The following is a 26,103-nucleotide window of genomic DNA, read 5'->3' on the forward strand; positions in this document are numbered from 1 at the left end:
CCAGACTTGTACTGACTCAGAATGAAGACTGCCATCCCTTGAAAGACAAACACAAAACTTTTCCAAGTATTCAAGGGTGTTGCTTAGGTTTTGGATGCGATATTATTTCTCATGTAATTTTAATTAGCCAGAACCAGGAAATTCTTACTTCCTGCAACAAAGATTTATCAAGTGATTCTTCACCTCAGACCATACTATTGGTTAAAGTTTACCCATCCCAACTTGTTAAACTAGTTTATTTTAAATCCTTAAGCATTCTTTCTTTAGTCAGCCTACAAGTCTGAAAGAAGGCCCAGGACGCTACTCAGTTGCCGAGAAATCAGAAAGCAGCACAGAGGTGGAGGAGTTCGCATTCTCAACAGTGTATAATGTATCAGTAAGTTTAATTTTATTTTGTTTGAAAGATTTACTTTAGATTGTGGTTTCCAATTCAGGAAATTATTCTGAATTGGGAATTCAATAGCTGATTTTTTTCTCTACTGTTGTTGGAGAAAATAATAACACAGTAATGTTAATACTTTTTATTTCAGGAAACCATGCTAACAATTTTATATTGAGGATCTGAAAAGTTTAACAGGTTGGATATTAATTGGAAAGTTTAATGTGAAGTGAAATAACCCCAGACAGAGGGAGGAAAAACAGAGAGCCTGAGGTAAAATTATTTAAGTTTGTAGGATTAGAAGGATGCAGCAAGGAAGAAAGTGTTTTCTCTCCCTGAGTCCAGAGTTTAGAATATCTAGTGCTACTCAAGATCTTTCTAAATTATGCATTTAATTGATACATTGAAAATAGAGGAAATATACAAGTGGAATAGGAAGTATTATGTTTTAACCTCATCTTAAAATTGATAAATACTATTAAATCTCAAAAAAAAATAAGAATTTAAATATCCTTTGAGAAATTCTTTGCCTTTTAAGATAAAAACTTAAAGAAGAATATAAAAAATTAGTACATAAGAATATAAAAAGTGAGAAGAAAATAAATAGTTCTAAGATTTTTATATTTTAATAATTTGGAAGGAAGTCTATAGAAAATAAATCTTAAATGCTTTTTAGCCCCCACTCCCCTGTCTGATCCATTCTGCATTTTTCTACATTTTGAATATTAATTCTTTCTGTACAAATATGATGTCAATTAGTACAAATTATTAAAGATAATGAGGGAATTACAAATGTCTTTTCTAATGATGTTTAACCAGAGTTTCAAGTTTGTTCAAAGGAACTCTTTGTTTCATTGGTAATAATTGGACATTGTGTATAAAACTCAATTAAACACACGCAGATTTCTAAACCACAATTCCCGCAACAGATTTAATTCTTTACAGTTGTTCAAAATGGTCCCCTTTTTACCTGCTCACCTTCCAGCCACAAATTGTTTAGGTTGTTAAAAGACAAAAGAAAATAAACAAAAAACCCAACTTTTCACAAACTTAGTGATATTATTTCTAGAACTGGCACACATTAGGATTTACTTTTTAAACGGAATGTAATGAAACAGGAAGACTATTATTAATATTATTTTTATTTTTACTTAAAAGTATCTCCATTCTGTATGGGAAAAAATGGTGATTCCAAATCCATAAAGATAGTCCAATTAATTCAATTTTTTTTGCTGTTCAATATCTGTACTAGTCACATAATTACTCAAGAACTATGTACCAATCACCATTTTTTGCATCAGAGGCATAGGGATGAATAAACATATAGTTTTAATTCAATTTCTTTTAAGGCTTATGTGAATGTCAATTCTGTATTATAGCTGGTTAAAAGCAAAAGAAATCAACCAGAACGGTAAAGAGAGAAACGAAAGTGACATAAAAGGAGAGAGAGGGGAAAAATACACTGAAATAAAAATCTGGGAAAAGCAAAAGACCTACATCTGGTCAATAGACCAAGAAACCATTTAAACTTCTCCATTTCTATTACTTTCTATTTTCAAGATTTTCAAAATTTTCCCCTCCAGGTCCGAAATCCTTAAAAATTCTATGGTCCCTTTCCCTCTTCAGATAAATCAGTATGCCTACTTTGTAGATTTTTGCTGTATTGCTTTGACTTTCCTTGGCTTTGTGGCTCAGAGGAACAGTAGGGGATGAGGGTGGTAGGAGGGGCGGGGTGGGTGGGTGTTGTTGAAAAGCTATTCCTGCTCTTCCCATTGATAACCCATGCCTCAGTGTAATTAAACCTCAGAGGGTTTTCTCCATTTGGAATACACAAATAAAACTTTATTAGTTCTTGCCACCAGTGAGTAATGTGAAGAAAACAGACTTTATTTTTTGTTGTATAAGCCAGCACCTAGTAGAATATTTGGGACGTCATATGTTAGTTGAACTGTTTAATTGTTCTTCAAATTTATTTGGGACTAACTAATTTCCAACTAACAACCTATCAGCTGCTGGTTGTTAGGTCACCTCCATTTGACTTAACCAAATTTCATACCACTTTTAAAGACTCTTTTTAACACAGAAATATTTTGTTAACTTTTCTAGAAAGCTGCTTTGTATTTAGATATAGCGATATAAATGAGTGTAAACACATTTATAATATTTAGTCCTTGATTTCTTACCTAAAAATGAATAAATATAAAATAAATTCATTGGATTATCTCATTCCTACAATAAGGTACAGATTAATTTTACATGTCTCTGCACCTCACACAGAAATATCTCTTTTTTTAATTGAGATATAATTGACATATAACATTATATTCATCTCAGGTGTACAATATCATGATTTGATATTAGTATATATTGTAAAATGAGCACCATAATAAGTCAAGTTATCTGTCACCATACATATTTACAAATTTTTTTCTTGTGATGAGAACTTTTAAGATCTACTTTCTTAGTAACTTTCAAACATACAATATTATTAACTGTAATCACTATACTGTACATTACATCCCCACAACTTATTTATTTTATAACTGGAAGTTTGTACCTTTTAACCACCTATACCCATTTCACCCCACTTCCCACCCCCGCTACCTCTAGCAATCGCCCAGAGTCTCTTTCCATGTAGAAACACTCATCAGTGGATTTTAATTTATTTCCCACATTGATTGTTAAAGTCAAATTTGGGTTTTATAACAATAGGCATAAAAGGACGTTATCAAGTGAAAACATATAAATGTAGAAAACAGGACCTAATGACTTTAATTTGGAAACCAAACTTGTCATTTGAATGAGAGGCTTCCTCCATCTTCTGGAATAGTGCCTTGGGGTCTAGGAGTGCAGCACTGTCAATGTAGGACTAGGACTAAATAGAAAAATATGAGAAGACGGAACGTCCCTAAACTGAATAAGTGTAATTAGTATCTCTGAAGTAGCATAATTCCAAGTTTAAAAATGCAATTAAAGCTTTATCAGAACATATACACACACATTATATACATACATATTCATAAATTCATGCTTTCTTTTTTATCATATTTTTTAAGTAAGACAGTAACACAAATGTATCTGTTTTATCCATGGCTAAGTATTTTTTTACAGGAAAATGTCATGATAGATCATCCTTAATCGAAACCTCTTCTATTTTTTTATTTTTCAATCTTGGTAAAATTGATGCACATATTGTAAACAACACTCTAATAATGAACATCCCTGTGGCTAATTTTTGCACACATTCAAAACTGTTTCCTTAGAATAAATTATCATCTGCATTTTCACAATTTCTGGAATGCCATCCCATGATGGCAAACTACTCTATATCCTAAACTTTTTTTGCTGAATACTCCCTAACCCCTGGACAATTGAAAGAGAGTTCTTCCCTCAGGACACAGTATTTTTTACAGCCATTTCCAATAAGGGTTTATTATTGAAGATTTAGTCTTTGTCCTCCTCACTTTCTAATGCTACCTTGAACCATTACTCTCCACATCCTTGTGAGTTACCTTATTTCTTTGAGGCTCACATAATTCTGCTCTCTACCCTCTTTCCTTCCTCTTTGCTGTCCTTATGATTATGCCCCTCGTTTATTGAAGACTGACTCTTGCTTCCCTATCTTCTCCTCTACTCTAAGTTTTACATTTACCCTAGGTAGTATCGGTGCCCATGTTGTTGATCTCCAGCATCCTAGTCATTTATTTCCTGATCTTCTCATCTCTATAATCTTCTCTTCAAATACTGCTCTCATGTCCACACCCTAGATTTTGTCATGACTTGAAATTACTCTCTCTGAATCATAACTTTGAACAACTATCACTATCCTAACCTTGTAAGGCATCAGGGTTTTTTAATTCATTGGCTCTTCTAATCTATGAATTAGTCATATCCATCAGTTTCCACCTCCACACACACACACAAACACACACATATTCATCTTTGTTTCTCTTGTGATCCTTATGTTTGTCATTTCAACAAATTTTTAAAAAATGTCTTAAACTCCACTAAATTCTCTTGTCCCATATTTCTTTTATCATTCTAGATAAATTCTAGAGAGAATATAACTATCTGAACAATGATTCACCTCTGCCCAGACCACTGAGGAGTGCTACAGAAAATCTCACAAATGTGCAGGAGGTGCCAATTCATCTGAGCCTTCAACTCTACCCACCATTCCTACTACACCTCCTTAGTCTATACTCTCATTTCCACAATGATTATTTCCAACTCCTCCAACTTCCTCAAATTTCCACTTCTCACCACCTGCTCTCTCATGTTTCCACTACTTCTAAGAGATAATGTGATTGATCAATTAGATGAGAATTCCTTCAACTTTCTGACATGGAACCAACAAACCTACTCATACCCATTCATGCTCTTAAGAGGATGTCTACAATTTGTCCAAGTTTTCCAATCTGTTAGGTTGTTCCATATGAAAACGTCAATATATGATGACTTTTGACCTACACAAATGGCAATTTCATATGTCTGAACCTAATAGTTTAGAATCCATGATCCTTCAAGTATGCTCTCTACCCAATCTTCATCCCAGTCTCAGGATCTCTGCTGGCTCATTCACACCACTGTAAGTATACTCAAAACTGTCTCTTTCACAAGAAAAAAAAATCCTCCATCAACCCCATACACCTTGATGACTCGTCTCTCTCTTGCCATCCATAGAGAAACTCATGAAAAAAATTATTGATATCCACTGTACTTCACCTCACTTCCAATTTTTCCTCAAACCCACTATAAGTACTCTAAATTTTTGTTGTACTTGATTTCTAAACAGCATTTGAAACTGTGCATGAATCCTTCCTTGAATATCCTTTATCCTTTGTTATCATATCACGCTTATTTTTCTCCTTATTTTCTTTCCTCTGGTTTTCAGGATACTTCATTCTTTGCCCATATCTTAAATGTTAGTCTTCTTTAGGGTTCTTCTCTGAGTCTTCCTCTCTTCCTATTATTTAAATAAAAAAGATTCTTGAGCATCTACCATATTTCATATGTTAAAAATACAATGATGAATTCGACACAGTACCAGGCTTGTTCACTGCTATAATTTCAGTGACTAGCCGCACTAGTATTAGTATAAACTTGGTAATCATCTTTGAATGATAAAGTAAAATTGCTAGATTAAAAAGAATGCATATTTAATGGTTTTTTAATTCACGTTGATAAGTTAACCTATCCCTTTTCATATTTGTAACATATAACTTCCAATTTGCTACTTAACTTCTATTTTATTTATGAAAATTTGATAAAAAGAAGATTTAATGCTATCATTAGTTTTTTTCCCCTCCTTTGTTTCATGTAATCAGTTTTTTAGTGTTTCCCTTGATAATTTCTGCCTCCATATGTCATTTTTAGGAAATGGATTATTCATTAGTAAATATGACGGCAAAAAGTGAAAATAAGCCAAGATCATATGGAACTGATTTATCTAATCTATTAGTTCCAAGAAGTTTGTAAGCAAAGGCAATAAATAACTTAAGAGTGAAAAATACACAATTAATACAACTAAGGCAGTTTTTAAAAGAAGAGTTCTTCTCCTTGTGTAGCATTTAAGTAAAACAGTGTTTTTTACTTTTTTTAAATAGTGTTAACATAGTAAAATATTTAAACGTCACTGTAGGAATAAGTAAAGTACAGTAATTATTTTATTTTATGGACTTATAAAAGAGTAGTTTGTAGCCTGAAATTACTATTGCCCAATCCATCCACAATTAATCTCATTTCACAAATTCATGGCACAGGCTATATTCTTTTCTCCAGCTTACTAGTCATCTAAGAGGAAATGCCTTCCAAATTTCCTAGGTATTGACATATTACTGACTTAAAATGCAATCTTGATCCTCAGGTTTGATAAATGAACCAGACAGATAATTTCAGGCTCATAAACAGTGGTCATAGTGAGTGAATACTGCGGATATTTCTTACGCCAGCCAAGAATCTAAATAACAATAAGATGAGCTCAATGTTATTTCAACAACAGCAACAACAAAACTTACTCAATTACTACCAAGGACAAGAGTTATAACTGGGCACATGGTAGAAGGATAAAGGAAACATGATCTCTAGTAAGAGGGAGAGAGACAGAACAATAATTAGTAACAAATGTAATACAACTTAGAGTTTAATCAAAGTTAAGCACAGATATAATCAATGTTCTTTATCAGCATTACGTAAAAGACCAGTACCCATACTGCTGGTGATATATGAGATGACTTTAGGTAGGATTTATTTTAATGCATATTAGAGAAAATAGAGCTAGTATAGCAAACTCAGTATTTGGTGGGTATTATTGTTTGGGGATTGGCTATATTAAAAATGAGTCCATTTTAAAAAGTTAAGGAAATTGGTTTAGTGGTATGAGTGGATATGGCAAAAAATGTGATGATTGCAACTGAAATTTACAAAACGCTAACAACTCAAAGAAAGAGCAATTTTAAGCAGGACAGAAAATGAATACTTCAAATAGAGCACTTGGGTGAGGTTTTAAAGATGAGTACATTTTTTATAAATAGAGAGGTAGGATAGGATAATTGTAGACTGGGATTATTAAACTAACAATGCAAGATGCCTCCTTCTTAATGTAATAGGTGTTTTGTTTTGTTTTGTACCAGGTTGACATCCTCAAGAAAAAATGCAAATTATAAGGCCTTCTTTTTAAAACAAATGCTCATTGTATGGGTTTATTATGAGGGTACTTATATGCTTCAGCAATCATAATAATATATCACAGACAAGGCAGGGAAAAATTCTATAAAAAATTTAATCAAGTTTTATTGTTATTAATTTTTTTTATAATTACTACAATTAAGTATAGCTTTGACAGTACTTACTGGAATTTGCCAATCCTTTGAAGTTTACACAAATGGAATCCTCTATAATTCTTGCAATTCAAGCTCAAATACCAATTCTTTGGCAAAATATTCATGTCTTCTCTAAAAATTCTCTATTTTATGAAAAACTAAGAAATTATAATCCAGATTACTGAAGTACTCTTATTACAAAATAAATAGCAGTTTAGAGCAAACAGCAAGGAAGAAGCATGGATCTGGGGTCAGAAGACCTGACTTTGAGTCAAGTCTCCACCAGTTACTAGCTATGTGTCATTAGACCACACCCAACATCTGTTTCTACTTCTGTAACGATATTTGAGATAAATGCCATGAAAACTACAAAAGACTGCAAATATAAAAGGTTATCATTACTAATGGGTTCAAGGGAGGTGCCACTGAGAAGAGAGTTCACTACATTAAAACAGGGTTTCACCATGACCCTCGTGCCAGAGGCACCTGTGTAACAAATGGCCAGATGACTTTCTGGGATTTATTATACTTTTTTGACTTAGATTCCTTTCCATGTTTCTGAGAACAGACCCTATAGAATGATTTATTGTGTTGCACTGGTAAGCAAACTAATTCTCTTCACCAAAGGATTTTAGGTCTTTTTAACAGGAATAATCATTTTCTGGCATCCACTTCTTTTGGGGGTGCCCTGAAGGTCACAGCCCAGACAGCTGGGGACTTCATCATCTTGAGACATACACCACATGACTCAGGCATGCCTCTCCCACATGGTCTGCTGGGCAGCTCCACAGTAAGGCCTCAGTTGCCATGACTGCTCCACATGGGACTAGAAGCTCTTAACTGTTGCCATGCTCTACTCTTATGAGGCTTGGAGCTCTTCTAGACCCCTGGATCTTGGCTGAAAATAAAATTATTTTTTAGTACAATTCTACTCAGAAAAATTTACCTCTCTGTTCCCAAGTTTCTATTTTTCTAACATGTCCCATTGGTCTTTGCTGCGATAATTTTGGATTAGAACCTGTGTTGTACAGATGAAAATGTTCATAAGTAGAAGACAGGGAACTCAGGTGGCCTCAACAAATTATGTACTTTCATGTTCTTGGACAAATCTCTTTAGCCTCAATTGAAAAGTGGGCATAATAATATTTACCATATGAATCTTATGTAGAAGTTGGCTGGATCAAGTGTCACAGGGTATGTTAAAGCTCTTCAGAAACTATAAAGCACTATATAAATGAAAGCTATTATCAACATTATTATTATTGTTAGGGTGACCTGTGCTTCACCCTTACACCCTGAAACCTCACCCTTTGGTCTCCCAAACCTGTTTGGAGTAAAGTGGGGCAACCTTGAGTAAAGGACCACTCCCTACCTTTTCAGGGGCTCTAAGGCTACCTAGAACCACCCTGGTGAGGCACTGATTACACTGCAAATTTATCAAACACAAGTAGAAAGAATTCTCCCAACAATTAAGATTGCTTATCAGAGATATATATATACCATTTATGTTTACCTGAAGTAATATAATCACCTCCTGGAGGGTATTTTGCCCCTGAAATGTAAAGGTGAGTAATAGGAAACTGGGGACAAGAGAACAATCTGGACTGAGATCCCTTGATTACCGAATCTCCAAAATGAGTGTGACTTCTACAGAGAGGCTCAACTGCCTTGGTCAGAGCAGTTATTAACTGTTTTATTTAACCAGGGTTGGAGTTTGCCAGATGATTATGACAAAGCAAGAAAGGATTACAGGAACTGAGGATATATGACAGAGAATGAGTATAATGAGGGACCATGGGATTTATGCTAGGTAAGAGAGCAATGCCAACATGAGGGTGATGGGAGACAGTGAAAAGATGGTAGGATCAGTGGATTACAGCTCCCAGTGGGAGTGAAGTTAGGTTACTAAGGCAGTGAGCTGGAAAGGTGAGTGGTGGTAGTTAAAGAGTTGGTTGATTAAAATTTAAACTATGGAGAAATCGAAGCTGTTGGTAATGAAAAGAGATAGAACATAAATATGAGAGTGGGCAGCTGAGGTAGGGAGAAGGATGAGGTCATTGGCACAAATAACCAGAACAGAAAATAGAACATGACCAAGACAAAAAAAATAGACAGCAACAAGCAGTATAGGAAACCTCAAGGTAGCTGCTAACTGGGTGGGATAGCTGTGAAAGGAACTGGCTCTTAAAGGAGGGAGAAGGCATTAGAGCAGCACATTGAAAAGTTTCTAGAAATGGAAATGGCAGCAGCTGGGGAAAAGGAGGCTAGAAATACAGAGGAAGAGAGGACATTTTAGGCAGACTGTGTGTTGTGAGCAAAACAGGTGTGGGTGAACGTAAAGAACAGAATAGTGCGTGTGAAAGGGAGAGCCCAAAAGTAAGTTAGACACAGCAAATGAAAGACTCTTATTTTAAAAATGTCCCTCACGTGTTTAGAATTGTCCAGTGGGTTCCTATAACCTTAGAATTAATAACACCTTGCCATGACCTGCAGGGGTCCTATGATTTGGTCCTCACCTGTCTCTCTTGTTGAACCTTGTCTACACTTTCCTGGGCCCACTGTGAGCCAGCACAGTGGCCTCATTTCTTTCAGAAACTCAACAAGCTCACTCCTGTTCCAGCTCTAGGTACTTGCTGCCACCTGGTTTCTCTTTTCCAAGTTCTTCTAGAAGCTGTTTCCTCACAAGTCAACTCTTGGTTCAAATGGCATCTCTTCAGGGATGACTCCCTGCTACCCAGTTAAGCATCCTCTCCCCCTAGCCTCCAGTAACTCTCTATTCATTACTATGTTTTACCTTCCCAAGTTGAAACTTATTAGTTGGCTTCTTTATTTTCAGTCTCCTTTCACTAGCCTGTGAGCTCCATAAGAACAGGGAACTTATCTGTCTTGTTCATCACAATTTTTCCAGCAACAGAATCAGTTTTGAGCATATTATGGGATCTCTATAAATATTTCTTGAATGAATGAATGGATACTAAGTTAAAGAGTTTACAGTCTATGTAATGAAAAACATCTGAGGATTTTTGAGCTAGAGAATCACATTATCAGAACTGCATATTTGGAAGATAATTCTGGCAGCAACATTGTAGAATATCTTTGAGGGGAAATTATCTGGAGATAAAGAGATCTATTAATGGCTACTGTGATTGTCTAGATGAAACACATTGAATGCCTGAGGTAGGATGGTATTAGGGAAATGCAAAAAAGGGGACAAATAGGAAAGGTAATTCAGAGGTAGCCTGAATAGGTGAAGGTGTTGTGGAGATGGAGATGTCCTATGATTTTAAGTTTCCGAGAGTGAGTAATCTAAAAATTGTGAATAATATTCTTAATATACGCATTTGTTTTTAAAAATATGATACAAAAAAGTGAAGGAAAAGGGGAATAAGAAATGAACAGAGTGAGGTGGAAAAAGTGATGTGATAAGAATGGGGCAGAAGAAACAAATAGATGGAAGAAAAGAGATAAAAACCACTTTGGGACAGCAAAGAAGAAAGAAGAAAACATTAGGGAACATGTGGTGAAATTTCAATATTTTTGCATTGTTGATGGGGAAATTACTTTGGGAAAACTTAGCAGTTCCTCTAAAGGTTAAACATAGAGTTATCATATGACCCAGAAGTTGTACTCTTAGATACACATGCAAAAGAAATGAAAACACACATCCATACGAAAATTTGAACGTGAATGTTCTTGGCAGCATTATTCATGGTAGCCAAAATAAAGCAGAAATTCAAATGTCCATCAGCTGATGAATGCATAAATAAAATATAGTATATCAATAAAATATAGTATATCCATAAAAATATTATTTGGCAGTAAAACAAAATGGTGTCTTACCTCCTACTATGGAAAAAGAGTATGGAGGCACTACATGCTATCACACTGATGAATTTTGAAAATATTATGCTAACTGAAAGAAGACAGATACAAAAGACCACATATTATGTGATCCTATTTATAAGAAATGTCCAGAACAAACAAATCCATAGAGACAGAAAGTAGATTTGTTGCCTAGGGTTAGGAGGTTAGGGGAAAATAGAGAGTGACTATTAATGGATTTGGGGTCTCTGGGGTGATGAAATGTTTGAAAATTGATTGTGGTCATGGTTTCACAACTTTGTGAATCTACTGAAAACCACTGAATTATACACTTTAAATGAGTGAACTGTATGGTATGTGAATTATATCTCAATAAAGCTGTTAAAGAAATAAAGAAAAGAGACAAGGAAGGAAGGCAGGAAGGAGGACATCAAAAGGCTCTAGAAGCTCAAAAATATGTTTTCATTTAATATAAAATGTCCTCACAGTTATTGTTCACTGAAGCTGTCAAAGTCACCTATCTATCATTATTCTTCCCTTTGGGCACTCATGTGACTTCTCCAGCAGCATCAAACAGTTCTTTCAATAGTTCTTTCTGATTCAAAAAAGGCCTTGATTTTCTTTTTTCACATTTCAAATTTTATTTTTTAAATAAAAACTATTTCCCAATGGTCAGATACAGTGACAGTAGGACTTGTTCATTAGAGATTTGTACCGAACACATTCTTTCATGTTTCAATGTTCAAAACAAGCCCCTCCTTCTTGTGGAGGTCAAAATTTGTTCTTAAATAGCAGTAGGAAGGAAGAGAGATTAATAATAAATGATGTTTAACTGAAAACATTAGTAAGAAAGCAGGAAAATGCACCAAGAAAACTGAAGCAGTATTGGCCTAAGTGGGTGGAAATACCTCTCTGGCCAATCACTTTATCTTCAATAGTCCAGGTCAATGACATACGTATTCTTTTTGGCCCTCATCAAGTTTTAGTTACCTCAATGCTCTAAAATTTCCTTCAAGAACTCATGGAACATCACCATGTAAATTTGCATTAATGAGCAGAGGTTTGAAGAGTAGCACTCTTTGACCTTGAATATTCTCTTTGAACTCTTATCAACTAAAACACCAATTATTTTAATTATATTTTAACTATGACATCATCTTTTCATTTACGTAACATGATGTCTATCTTATTTGCATAATGTGGGGTTATATAAACAAGACACACAGCTTGTCGGAACACAAAACATAAAAGGAAGCACAAATATTCATTTAACTTTTTTGCACAACTTTTAGCATTTCTACCCACATCACAGATTTAATGATCATCATCATCATCATCATCATTGCTAAGCCACTACTATTATGAATAACACCACTATTTCCTGATATTTGCTTAACAACAACTTTCTTCCAGAGTTATTCTGTCTTCCCTATTCAAAGGATTAAAACCCCAGCTAAAAGACTCACCCATCTTGTCTTGTCTTAAATTTTCCCATGTTCATTAATTTGGCCAGTAATTCTTTCCCTGTGGATGGTCCAAAAGTGCTCACCGCATAATGCCTGCTTCTGAACCCTGTGATTACCCTTGAAGGCTCTAGTGGTCTCTCTTCCCCCAAGCTTGGAATCTCCTACCTGCTGGAACTCTCCTGGGAGATAATCAGGGCTTTACTAAGCTCCTAAGCTTCTTTCCACCTTGTGCCCAGTGTTGCTACTCAGATTCCATGGTCCTGGGTACCAGTTCCCACCTCTTTACTTCAAGAGCAGCACATCTACCATCCAACACACACTTTCCACCAGCTCACTCCACTCAATCTATGTACAAACTTCTTAGTATTCTTTCTTAGTAGCATTTGATAATAAAAATAATAAAATAACCAAAACTCCTAAGTCCTCGCCATGTTTTAGTTACTATTCTAAGTGCTCTTACATATATTAACTCATTTAGTCTTTGCAATAACCCTACAGGTTTATTACCCCCATTTTACCAATAAAGAAGCTAAGGCACAAGAAGTTTACTGACTGTCTAAGGTCCCATGGTTGGGGAGCTGGGATAAGAACGCAGGTAGGTGGGCTGCAGAACCCACACTGTTAACCACTATGCTGAAGAACTTCTTTCAGAAACCATGAGCCCTTCAAATCACGTGGCCATTGCTGTGGCAGAAAGAAATCTCTTTATTTCTCATCTTTGAATCATTGAGTGACAGCATTTTGGTTATATAAAGCATTTGAAAAAACTCTAGGAAAAATAACAGATGCTAGGAGAACCATTTTAGGGGAAAGGACCTTGGTAAAAGATTGTAACATTGAAGGAAAATGGCTGACATTGAAATCGGCAAGACGATTTCATTCCCTTCTGCTGAGGTTCGGTTCAAGAAATACCTCCCCATGAGACAGTCTGGATAATGAGCCACTCAGAGTTTAAATGAAGATAGGAGAAGAATTAAAAGGAAGACACTTTTCAAAAATGCTTTGACTCTTTGTGAAAGGTTTTCTGGACTGATCTGCTGAATGGGTAGCTTTTGTCACTGCTCATCTTTGCTTTGGCATGAATGCCTCAAAGGTGAGGTCATTTATGTTTTTCTTTTGTTTGAATGTCAAAGATTTCTCTAAGGCTGGATTTTCCTGCACTGCAGTAAACCTGTTCAGTCATCTTGTGGGGATAGTTTGACCAAAGTTAAATTCTTTGAATTGGAAGGATTAAGGGAAGGGAGAAGTCAAGAAGGAAAGAGAAGGATAGATTTATCCCTTAGTGATTTTTAAGTACAAAATTTGTAATTGTATCTTGATTCCAGGTAAATGCTTAATCTCATTTCTCCTCCTGCTATCTGCGAAGCAATTTATCTCTAGCAAAACTCTGCTAAAAATAATTTTTGTGTTGCAAATGATTTAGGGCTGCCTACTACCTTATGACACATTCTTTCATTTAGTAGATAAATATTTACCAAGTACCCATGAGGTGTAAGCTCACCTTTGCATCTCACTGGTAGTCCAATCCGGAACAGCCATGGAAATTAGCCATTGAAATTAGTCGATGTTTAAGGTAAAATTAGATTAATACTAAAAGAAATCAGGAAGAGAAAATTATTTTACTTTTTTTAAACATCTAAAAATAAATATTTTAGGGCATATCTGCATGGTTAAGGAAATGAAGTCAAACAATCTTTCAGTTGTGATCCATACATAAGATTAATTCCATCACAATGATGTTTCTGGTGTTAGAACTGTTCAACAAGAAATGACAGCCTTTTGAAGATGAGCATTTTGTTGCAAAACAAGCTCACTCTTTATGAATTTTATTTTTATCTGACTCAGAGAGGAAGACAGTGAGAAAATGGGTCCAGCACTTTCAAGCTTTAAAAAATTATCATTATTTTTCAGCAATTATTTCCTCCAAAGAGAAACCATTAGTTCTTTGAAATTCTCTTAGAAATTCTCTGCAACTTTGGTAGCAATTTGTGTACACTGCGCTCCTCCTCTATAAGACTATTAGTTCCTTGAGAGGAAGATCTATTGAAGATTCTGCTTTTATTCCCCTGTGTTTCGTACAGAGTAATCCTTAATAAATATCTACTGGGTTAAGTAATAAATACATGCATTAATTAAGTTTACCTCTATTCTCATTCATAAACTCTACTTTCTCAAGTATGTCCTTGAGAAATCCCTGTCCTTGTCTCATCTCCTTGTCTTCATTTATGCTGTTTCCTCTGCCTGTGGCACATGTCATCCTTGCCAGATCCTCCTCCTCAGCCTTCAAGGCCCAGTTCAAAGGACAACTTCTCTAAGGCAAAACCATTTTTACCCACTCCTCTCTCACAGATTATTGGGCATAATTCCATTATGACATTTATCACTTATAGTAGTTACTTAACGTGTCCCTAGATTACACATCTTTGAAGATGGGAGACTATGTCTTATTCATGTTTAAATCTCAAGCTGAAAGTGTTTGGCACGCAGAAGAAACTCAGTAAATGTCAGCCCTACGAGTTCATGAGTGCCCATGATCTTCTATTAAAGAACATGATGAATGTTCATCAGCTTCTGCCTGTGACCCAACAAGATCCCAGCTCTCCTAAAAGATACTCCAGATGTTCGCAGATTGTAATGCTCATCTCTTGCCACTAACCAAAGAGCAGCAAGCCAGAGTCACTTTAGATTCTTCCAGAAACACAGCAGAACTCAGAATTCGCACTACCTAAGATATTTATCAGAGCTCAGGTTGATGGTTCTGGGATAGGGAAACTGCCTCTAGCTTCTTTGCTCGGATCCAAGCTATAATAGGGGCATCCGTACTCCTTCCAGATCATTGATGCCAAAAAGGGCATCTCAGTTGGATATCTTCAATTATTCAGTGGGGGCCTACTTTCCTCTTTACCACTACCAGCTACCAATCCCAGGGAAGGTAACTCCTTCTTCTTCTTTTCCATGTATGATTTAACAGAACAAAAACCAGTACCTTTAACTTTCAGAACCATATTCCCGTTCAGTTCTCTCATGGATTAGATCTCCCTGGACAACCCACGTTGGTCTCATTCTAGCCTGCCTTAATTGTTCACATTTGGTCTTTAGACTGCAAGCTCTGACACTGGGATGGGGACAGAGTTTTGTGACATGTCCCTGCTTCCACAAGTGTTTCCCAAATGTCAGTCATTTGCATACTATCTTCATGCTTTTTGCCATATTTGCATACTATTGGTACTATTATTGTCTTACTATTTTTCTTTAAATTGATTCATTATTTACTAAAATAAATATGGCTTTATCCTATGCAATATCATCTATAAAAATCACAGGTTTGAAATCTTATAATGCTATGAAATAGATATTCATCATATACCACCAGTGGTTCTCACGCCACAGAGTTCCTGGGTCCAAAGTCTTGAGCTATTCCTTTTTATTTGTTTGTTCATTACTATAGGAATGATCTCTTCTTGGATTGCTAATTATTTCTTCCTTATTGTTTTCTTCTATTCTCTTTTCTTCTACCTATCCTATTTTAGAAGTTCTTCATACGCATTTCAGATTACTTGTCTTATAAATGGGGATTATATGTTTAAGAATAGAAGTGTGAAAAGAGTCCTGACAGCCCAAGTTCTAGTTCTAGCTCCCAATATTAACTTTGAGGTCTTAGTAATCCCTCTGAGCCTCTGTCTGTTCATGCTGGAATGAGAGGAGTGACCCAGATTCGCTCACTCTTTGAGGCTTCTTGTGATTTGAAGCACATGAGCCAAATATATGGTATTAATTCATTTACAAAGAAAAAAATATTCAGAATATCTAGTTTAATGGACCAGGAAGTATATGAAACAGTAGTCAACTGTAGTATAATGCTGATTTTTAAAATCAAAATATAAAGTTAAATGTCAATGAGACATTTTTTTTATTGACCGTGTTTTTTCTAATGTTTTATAGTAAAATATATTCAAATGTTACTAAATGCAACACGAGCTAACCATGAATTTCAGAAAAAAGCATTGTATACTAAAACTATGTGAAACTGAGACTCTAGTGTTTAATTCCTGTTTATGTTTAATATACAACTCTCTCTCTAAAGGCCACCAATACTGGGTAGAAGAACAAGTTCACTGAAACCATGGATGATTGCCCTTATTATCACAGCTGTTGTGTTGGTTCTAGCAATAATCATCGGTCTCCTTGTTTATTTTTTGGAATTTGGTAAGAATCTATCTTACTGTATTATTTTGAAAATTTAAAGATCCACTCAATTATTTTAAAACGTTAATATTTTAGAATTCAATTTCAGTGCGATGATATTTGCATAAATGTAGGCATAATTTGCATAATGCAATGTTAATTTGCATAATTTTGTCTACATTTGGGAAATGATAATCCTTCATGTAAAAACATTACCTCTAGCATTTAAAATTTGACTTGGTTCAAATTAAGTTGTCTCTTGAACAATGCAATAAATTCACATCCTATGTTATTGTATGGTTTAATAATAGTTAATGTACTGAGTAAAAATTATTTTAGTAGCAATTCTAACTTTGAGGTCAACTTATGACAATATATTACATTCTAATATTATCTAATTAACAGCTTAAATTTATGAATTATCACTAACAGATGAAAATTGTGTCAGGACACAACTGACAACCACATGACTATGAGAATGTATATCTTAAAAAAGGGTTAGAGGGAGATATTGGTCACAGCTATCGAATGTTTAATTCCCAGGAGTTTATTATTTATAGGACTTTTTTGCTTGTCATCCTCTCTATTTCTGATATTTATACAACGCAAATGAATTAAAGAGAAACCATCCATTTTTGTTCTCCCTTCCAGATCAGAAGTCTCACTATTACCAAATCTCCTTCCAGATCCCTAGTATTGAATATAATCCTGCTTTTTCAGTAGAACACTCAAATATTAGGACTGACCTGAAACAAAAAATCAGTGATGAGGTAAGAATGAGTTTTGCTGGCATTATTCCTACCCCGACAATACAATTATAACGAAGGAGGTTAAAAAAAACTAAGAGGTGAGTTGAGAACACACCAAATTGCACATATTTTTGGGGTTGCCAGATAAAATACAGAATGCTCAGTTAAATTTTAAGTTCAGATCCTCCTGAAAATACACTTTATGCAATATTTTAAACATGTTTATACTAAAAAATCATTCACTGTTTATCTAACATTAAAACTTAACTATTTTTATTATTTTTATTTGCTACATCTGGCAATTCTAGCCAACATTATCTCAGGAAAGTTGGAAAAATATATTGGATGAAGGATAATTGCATTAGAGACTGAACAATATAAGTGCAACAGAAAAATAAATAGCTCAAACACACAAAAAAATTATTAGAGTTATCTGGAAACATAATAATTTAGGCAAAAACAACATTACCACACACCATTTATTAAGCACCTAGTATGTGTATGACCCTGATACATCTTCCATTAGGCAACTTATACCAAACACTTATTCCTGAACATAAACCATAGAAACACACAGACTAATTCTTCTGCTGAAGACTTCAGTTAAATACAGAGCTTCCACTCAGCCTAGCCTTGACCAAGCTGACAGATCATTCTTGCCAGGTTCAGAAATATTTCTTTAGCCATTTCCCAGCCAAAAGCAAAGCTGATGAAATCAGTTGAAGGATGCAACTAAGTGCAGTTGGCATGTCTTTTCAAAAAAACATCCTAAGGAAATTTTGATTAGGGGAAAAGAAAAATCAGGGTAGGGTATAGAATGTTTTGTTATAGGAAACAATACATCAAATTAGAAACAAGATAGGCTTAGAAGTCAGAACATCTAGATTCATATTCTAATTTTACCCACTGTGAGCTTAACAACTTTGGAAAAGCTACAAAATAGAGACAATTTCACCCAACTCCCTTAGTTATTCTGAGGATTAGTTTACGTTGTGAAACAAAGTATGAAAAGTAATGTCTGAATAAATGTTAGCATGTTTCCTCCACTCTCACAGAAGTTTTCATACACCTCTGCTAGAGCGCTTACTGTCTTGTTACATTATTTTTGTTTTGTAAGTCTATGCCCCTCTGGATTTGTGAGGAGCTATATCTACTTATTCTTATATTTCCGGTACCTCTCATGGTGTCTGCCACATGGTAGAACCATAAAAATACTCATCAAGCAGGTAACTAGTAAATACAGCCAGTTCACTAGTACTGGCCCTGTCCCCTGGAGCATAAGCGGAGATAACATAAAGAAGGAAAGTACAGTCATTTTGCCCAGGAGATGGCAAACTTTTTCTGTGAAAAGACAGATGGTAAATATTTTTGACTTTTCAGGCCATTCAGTCTCTCTGCAATTGTAGTGCAAAAGCAGCCATAGATAATAGGTCAACAAAGGAGTGTAGTTATGGTCCAATAAAACTTTATTATGAATGCTGAAAGTTGAACTTTGTAAACTATTTAGAAGTCACTAAACATTATCCATCTTTTGATTTTTGTTCAACTATTAAAATAATGTGAATACCATTCTCAGATGATCGACCATACAAAAACAAGCAGCTGGCTAGATTTGCCTACAGGCTATAATTTGCAGACTCCTGATTTAGACTACGAGCTACAGTTCCAGCAAACATTTTCCTAGAAGAAATGATTAAAACTAGTACCTAAGATGAGTTTTAGAGACTTCTTGTGGAGTTTAATAATCTCGACTGCTTATATACTCAGTTGCCTTGAATGATACATGGTTCACAAAGCTGTGATTTAAAGGAAAACAACAAAAAATCATGAAAGTGGAAACAGAACGGAAAGAGGCAGACAGAAAAATTATAATATATATAAATTATAAATATTATATAAAATATATATAAATGTATGTAGAAAATCTGGAAGTACATACCAAAATCATAAATAGCACATTCTCTATAAAGTGATTTAGAAATGATTTTAATCTCATTATACTTTGCTGTATTGCTTGCTTTTTATAACTTTTTATAATGAATATGTATTAGTTTTGTCATTTAAATGTGCATGTGCATATAAAACTATTTCCTTGAGAAAAAACTTACCTTCCCATCAGTTAGTAGGAAAACACATGGTCATTCATTTTTGAATAACTATTGATTTCTAAATAAACTTATGCTCACCAACCTATCCAATATGATATTACACACCACTTCAGCAGAGAAAATTTTATAAATTAAATCTGATGAGTGAAAAGCACTTGTTCAACATACACCTAGTTTCGCAACTTGGCAGCTCTTCTCTTCTGATTTGTGGAACTAATTATCAAGACTCAGGTTCACTTAAGCTTTGGCATATGATCAGTCTTTCTTTCTGAGAAGCCAGCTTGATGACTCAATGTTAATTATCAGGTTTGTGAAACCACAGATTCTATAACAAGCTGTGGTTTTGGTATGAAATAATTTCTTCTAGGAATTTATAACACAGACAAATTATCCCATATAAGAAGTCTAAAATGACACACAAATGACATATATAGTCTTACCTTATTGTAAATAATTATTTCATGCATTTTTCTTGATGGGTATATTCACTTTAAAGAAGTTCCCAATTAGCATACATTCTCCTCTCCTGCATTTACTACAGGATCAAAATGAGGTCTAAAAAGTTTCACTAAAGCCTAAAAAACTAATCCTTTAGTTACATCCATGAGAATGATAACTGAGCATGAATGATACTGGGTGATAAGTCCATATATATCAAGCTTTCAAAGAAACTCAGTCTCTACACCTCCACTCTGTATATTTTTAACTGGGTATTGAAATAACTAACTTAATTCAACTCTTTATATATCAGCCATCTTTGGCCATGAGACAAGTTGTTCAAATATCAACATGCTATTACAGAGATGATTTTATGACAATAGGATAATGCCCAAATGAGCTTTCTGGGCATAGCTGAAAACAAACTTAGAACTAACGGCTATTTGAATCACTGTAGGTTTTATCTAAGCATTTTTGTGATATATTGAAATGTGTGAAATTCGTATTTAACAAAATTCTTTACTATTGGTTTTTTCTTTTCTCAGATAGATAAGACATTTCAAAGATCCAGTTTAAATCGTCATTACATCAAGACTCATGTTGTCAACCTTAGGTAATCACAACTAATTAATTTGTATGATCAAAAGGCAGCTTTGCATTATTTAGTTATCCTTCAATTATTTGCTTTGTGGACAGCATCTAAAAATCTTATGTATATCAAGAGCAAAAGTAATCTAATATTATTACATTTAATTGTTATTTCTCCTGTACAGAGTACCTGTAGGGGGGGAGTTTCTTAACTTGGGTAGTGATGAAATATATTCTACTGGCTGTCCTTTTAAAGACTTGCATTCCAGTTAAAGATTCTTACAATCATTAACTACTCCTCTCAATTTTACTTACTTTCTTTTAAGAATAAAGAGATATTATGTTATAAAAAATCAAGCAAAAATATACATATATTTATAATAAATCAAATTGATGGATTTAACAAGTACTTTTGTTTTATTTTCCCAGAAAAAAAATTCTAGAACTCTCAAATACTCCTGAATGTGATCAAGTTTTACAAGCAGGGAATAATTCAGACATTAAAAACTACATTATACAGGAAGGGGAAAAAAACCATGGCAACAAAATGTATAAAATATTTATGTTGTATTTTCTTGAAGACACAGCTAATTTTTAAATAATAAGGTATAAAATAATAATCAATATGCTATGACCTCATTCATTTATTCTGGTGTTTTTGTTTTCCAGGTCAAGTAATGATGGTCTGAAAACAGATGTATTGCTCAAATTTCAGTTTGTGTCTAGCAATGCAGACACAATAAAAAGGCAAGCTGATAACATTTTGTGGCAGAAGTTGAAATTAAATGAAAGCTTCTTGAAGATAGACACTTCATTACCTTATCTTAGAGGCAAGAAATACCATTTTTCTTCCCTTGTTATAGTTTATCATTTTAACAATCTTCTTATCTACAGAAAAATCTTCTTTATTCCACCATAAAGTGAAACCACTTTTCATTTTTAAGTCTCTCATTTACGTGATAATAAATCCCTACACGATCAACTCCAAAGATTATCTTCCTTTGGTTACTATGGAAATAATCATGAAACAAAAATTATATGATAACTCAAATATAATAGTATATCTTCCTTTTTTAAAAGAGATCCTAGTGGAATTGTTTGAATTAATGAAGCACACATGTGATAAAACCTACTCTCTGTAACTGATATAGTAATCTACAATGCCTGGGTCTTTCTATTGCAGTGCTCTCTTATCTCTCCAATCTGAATCCAGAATGTAAGAGTGGTGTGGACACAGAAAGCACAATATGTGGGGCATAAACATAATTTCGGCTGCAGTGGAAGGAGGTCTGGCATTTTAGATTGCACTATCAAAACTCTTTCTACAATACACAGGATAGGACTGGCCCAGGGCGTGGAGGGGATGGAGGAGAAGAAAGATGCGGGACCCTGATAGTACCTGTCTCAGGCATAAGGACATCATCTCATTTGCAACACAGACCTAAAGAGCTGAATGATAAATGTTTGGCGTATAAGATAAAACAAAGCTCATTATAATTCCAAGACCATTGCTAGGCTTCTATAAATTAACTTTGAAGTTGTCATATTTTAGCAGAGCTTGTGTAAATTGTGAAATGAGATTATAAAGCTGACAGAAAATTACAAGTTACCAATGAGTCTTCCCTCGGCACTTTTTCCCCCAAACTGTTCCAGAGGGCTAGAGAAGGTATATTATAATATATTAATAGAGGAAATAATTGCATTATACGTTTGGCGAAATTCAGAATGAAGAGAAAATAGCTTGAAGACAAGAACTTGAAGTCTCTGTGAGTAATGCCCAACATTCAGTTCTATTAATCATGCAGGTAGAACAGAGCAGACTCTGAATCCAGTCCACTGGACTTTAGATAGCAGAGACAAGACCTCCTGAAGGAAATGCTTTGTTGAAGATATGTAAAAAGGTGTGTATGAAAGGTAACTTTATTTTTTAAAAAATTAATTTTGATTTTTAGCTCCCATTAAGCCAAATGTTAGAAACTTAAACTCCATCATTTCTGGATCTGTCCCCTACTCCACCCCCACACTCTGTGGTGTTAGGGGACTTAGGTCATTCATAGTGTTGCTGGATTAGAGTCGGGTATTTGGGTCTCAGTCATTACTGGGCCATGCAGGCATCTCCTGGTGCCCCATATATATTACCAGATCTTCAGTTGCCTGTCTAAGCAAGTTACTGGTGAGACATTCCTCATTCCCGTGGAAAGATCTCTTCAAATTAGTAATTCATCCTAATACTTCTGTGCTTCCCAAGGGTGCTTGGCAGTTACTTTGTTTTGTTTTATTTCATCTGTCTCTGCAAAAGACTGATAATTCCTTGAATGCACAAAATGTGTTTTCTGTAGTTACAAACACATCCCCAAGATTAGCATAGAACTCAGCACAGAGCAGGAACTTAGCATTTGCAAAATATTTTATCTTTAACTCCATAAACTAACTCAATCTCTTGAAAGTGTGCAGGAAACAAAAGCAGTCTTTTAAAATGAATAAATACCACAGAACATTGAGGAACCTGGAATCATTCCTTTTTCCGCATAGCGTTTTAGAACTGCACTTAAAAAATACGTAAAAGGCATTCATATCAGAGAGAAAGAAATAAAATTGTCTCTATTTGTAGACAAGACGATTGCATAGAATACTCCAAGGAACCTACAAAAAACTCCTAGAACCAATAAGTGAGTTTAGTAATGTTTCAGGACACAAGATCGATAGACAAAAATCAATTGCATTTCTATATACTGATGACAAATGAGTGGAAATTGAAGTTAAAAACCCACAACATTTACAATTTCTCCAAAGAAAATGAAATATTCAGTCATAAATATAACAAAAAAGTACAGGACTTATTTGTTGAAAGTTAGAAGATGCCGATACTCAACATAATAAAGATGTCAATTCTCCCCTAATTGATATAGAGGTTTAGCAAAATTTCTATCAAAATCTCAGCTAGTTTCAAGCCAGCCCTGATGGATTAGTGGTTAAAGTTCATCACACTCCACTTGCACAGCCTGGGTTTGCTTGCCAGGCACAGAACCACACCACTCATCCGTCAGTAGCCATACTGTGGCAGTGGTTCACAAAGAAGAACTGGAAGGACTTACAACTGGAATATACAACTATGTATTGGAACATTAGAGAGGGAAAAAAAAAAAGAGGAAGATTGGCCACAGATGTTAACTCAGTGCAAAATCTTTCCCAGCCAAAAAAAAAAAAAATCTCAGCTAGTTTCTTTGTAGACATAGACAAGATTATTCTAAAATTTATATAGAAAGGAATGAGAATATTAAAAATAATTTTGAGGGCCAGCCAGGTGGTGCAGCAGTTAAATTTGCACGTTCCACTTCTCGACGGCCCAGGGTTCACTGGTTTGGATCCCGGGTGCAGACACGGCACCGCTTGGCAAAAGCCGTGCTGTGGTAGACATCCCACATATAAAGTAGAGGAAGATGGGCACAGATGTTAGCTCAGGGCCAGTCTTCCTCAGCAAAAAGAGGAAGATTGGCAGTAGTTAGCTCAGGGCTAATCTTCCTCAAAAATAATAATAATAATTATTATTATTATTTTGATAAAGAAGAATACAGTGGGAAAAATCATTTTTCCCCATCTTAAGGCTTGCTGTATAGCTGTAGTAATCAAGAAAGTGTGCTTCTGGTGAAAAGACAGATATATAAATCAAAGGAACAGAATGAAGAATCTAAAATAGTTCCACAAAAAAAATGCCCAATTAATTTTTGACAAAGGAACAAAAGTAATTCACTGGAGGATGGATAGCCTTTTCATTAAACCAGTGGTAGGGCAACGGGCATCCTTTAGCCAAAAAAAATGAGCCTCTACTTAAACCTCACAGCTGATACAAAAATTAACTCAATATGGATCATAGATATAAATGTAAAACATAATGTAATGTGAAACTATAAAATATATGGAAATAGGTATAAATTGTATAAAAAGTATAAGTAAAATATGTAAAATTATAAGACTTATGGAAAAGAACATAGGAGAAAATTGTCAGGGACCCTAGACCAGGGCAAGAGTTAGACTTGTTACCAAGAGCATAATCCATAAGAGGAAAGTTTGATTAATTTGATCTCATCAAAATTAAAAACTTTCCCTCTGTGAAAGACTGTTTACAAGGAGTACAAGGTAAATTACATACTAGTTGGAAGTATTTGCAAATTACATATCCAACACAGGTCTCATATCTAGAATATACAAAGAATTCCCCAAATTCAACATTTTTAAAATAAACAATAGTTCAATTAGAAAAAACTTGCACAGACATTTCATCAAAGAGGATGTACAGATGACAAACACATAAAAAAGAGTTCTCAACCCTTATTTCTTTGAATACTTTTTCAGTCCCACACTCAGGAGAGTTCCCTTTTATTTCTAATGGACTAAGAGTTTTTTCATGAATGGGTGTTGGATTTTTTAATTGAAGTAAAATTCACAGAACATAAAATTAACCATTAACCATTTTAAAGTGCACAGGTTAGTGGAATTTATTATCCAGTGTTGTGCCACCATCATCTCTACCTAGTTTCAAGACATTTTCATCACCTCAAAAGAAAATCCTGTACCCATTAAGCAGTCGCTTCTCATTCCCTCTTCCCCCAGCTCTTCACAACCACTAATTAACTTTCTGTCTCTATGGATTTATCTATTCTGGATGTTTCATATAAACGGGATCATATAATATGTGACATTTTGTGTCTGGTTCCTTTCGCTTACCATAATATTTTCAACCATGCCGTAGGATGTATCAGTACCTCATTCCTTTTTTATGGCTGAATAATATTTCACTGTATGCATATACTACATTTTGTTATCTATTCATCAGTTGATGGACATTTGGGCTGTGTTTACCTTTTGGCTGTTGTGAATAGTACTGCTGTAAATATTGATGTAAAAGTATTTGTTTGAATACCTGTTTTCAATACTGTTGGATATATAGCTAGGAGTGGAATTGCTGGGAAATATGGTAATTCTATGTTTAACTTGTTAAGGAACCGCCAAATTGTTTTCCACACTGTATGCACCATTTTGCATTCCCACTAGCAACATATGAGGGTACAAATTTCTCCCAGTCCTCACCAACACTTGTTATTTACTGATTTTTTGATTATGGGTAACCTACTGGTTGTGACAGGTGTCAAATTTTGTTGAATGCATTTTCTGTGTCAATTGGCATGGTCACATTTTTCTTCTTGGGTTTGTTGATATGGTAGGTTACATTAACTTATTTTCAAATATTGAACCACCATACATGGAATAAAGCCCACTTTGTCATTGCTTATTATTCTTTTTATACACTATTGGATTCAATTGTCTAAAATTTTGCTGAGGATTTTACACATAAATTCATGACAGATATTAGTCTGCTGTTTTCTTTTCTTGTTGATCTAGTTTTAGTATCAGGGTAATACTAGCTTCATCAAATGAATTAGAAAATGTTCCCTTTTCTTCTAATTTTTGAAAGGAATTGTGTAAAATTGATGTTAATTCTTTTAATGCTTTGTAAAATTCTCCAGTCAAGCCATCTGGGCCTGAGGA

General features: G+C 34.6%; 1 protein-coding gene across 1 annotated transcript in view; it reads left to right on the forward strand.

Annotated features, from left to right (window-relative positions):
• The first annotated feature begins 254 nt into the window (after positions 1-254).
• LOC103552785 (transmembrane protease serine 11G-like) overlaps positions 255-26,103 on the forward strand; it is a 39,680-nt gene continuing 13,831 nt past the window's right edge. Inside the window, exons 1-5 of the mRNA XM_008523001.2 lie at positions 255-376; positions 16,573-16,694; positions 17,325-17,443; positions 20,514-20,581; positions 21,226-21,386. Of these exons, the coding sequence (XP_008521223.1) occupies positions 369-376; positions 16,573-16,694; positions 17,325-17,443; positions 20,514-20,581; positions 21,226-21,386 (478 nt within the window). The 5' untranslated portion in view covers positions 255-368. The remainder of the gene's footprint in view (positions 377-16,572; positions 16,695-17,324; positions 17,444-20,513; positions 20,582-21,225; positions 21,387-26,103) is intronic.

This window comes from Equus przewalskii, chromosome 3 (assembly GCF_037783145.1).
Source record: "Equus przewalskii isolate Varuska chromosome 3, EquPr2, whole genome shotgun sequence".
Taxonomy (NCBI): Eukaryota; Metazoa; Chordata; class Mammalia; order Perissodactyla; family Equidae; genus Equus; species Equus przewalskii.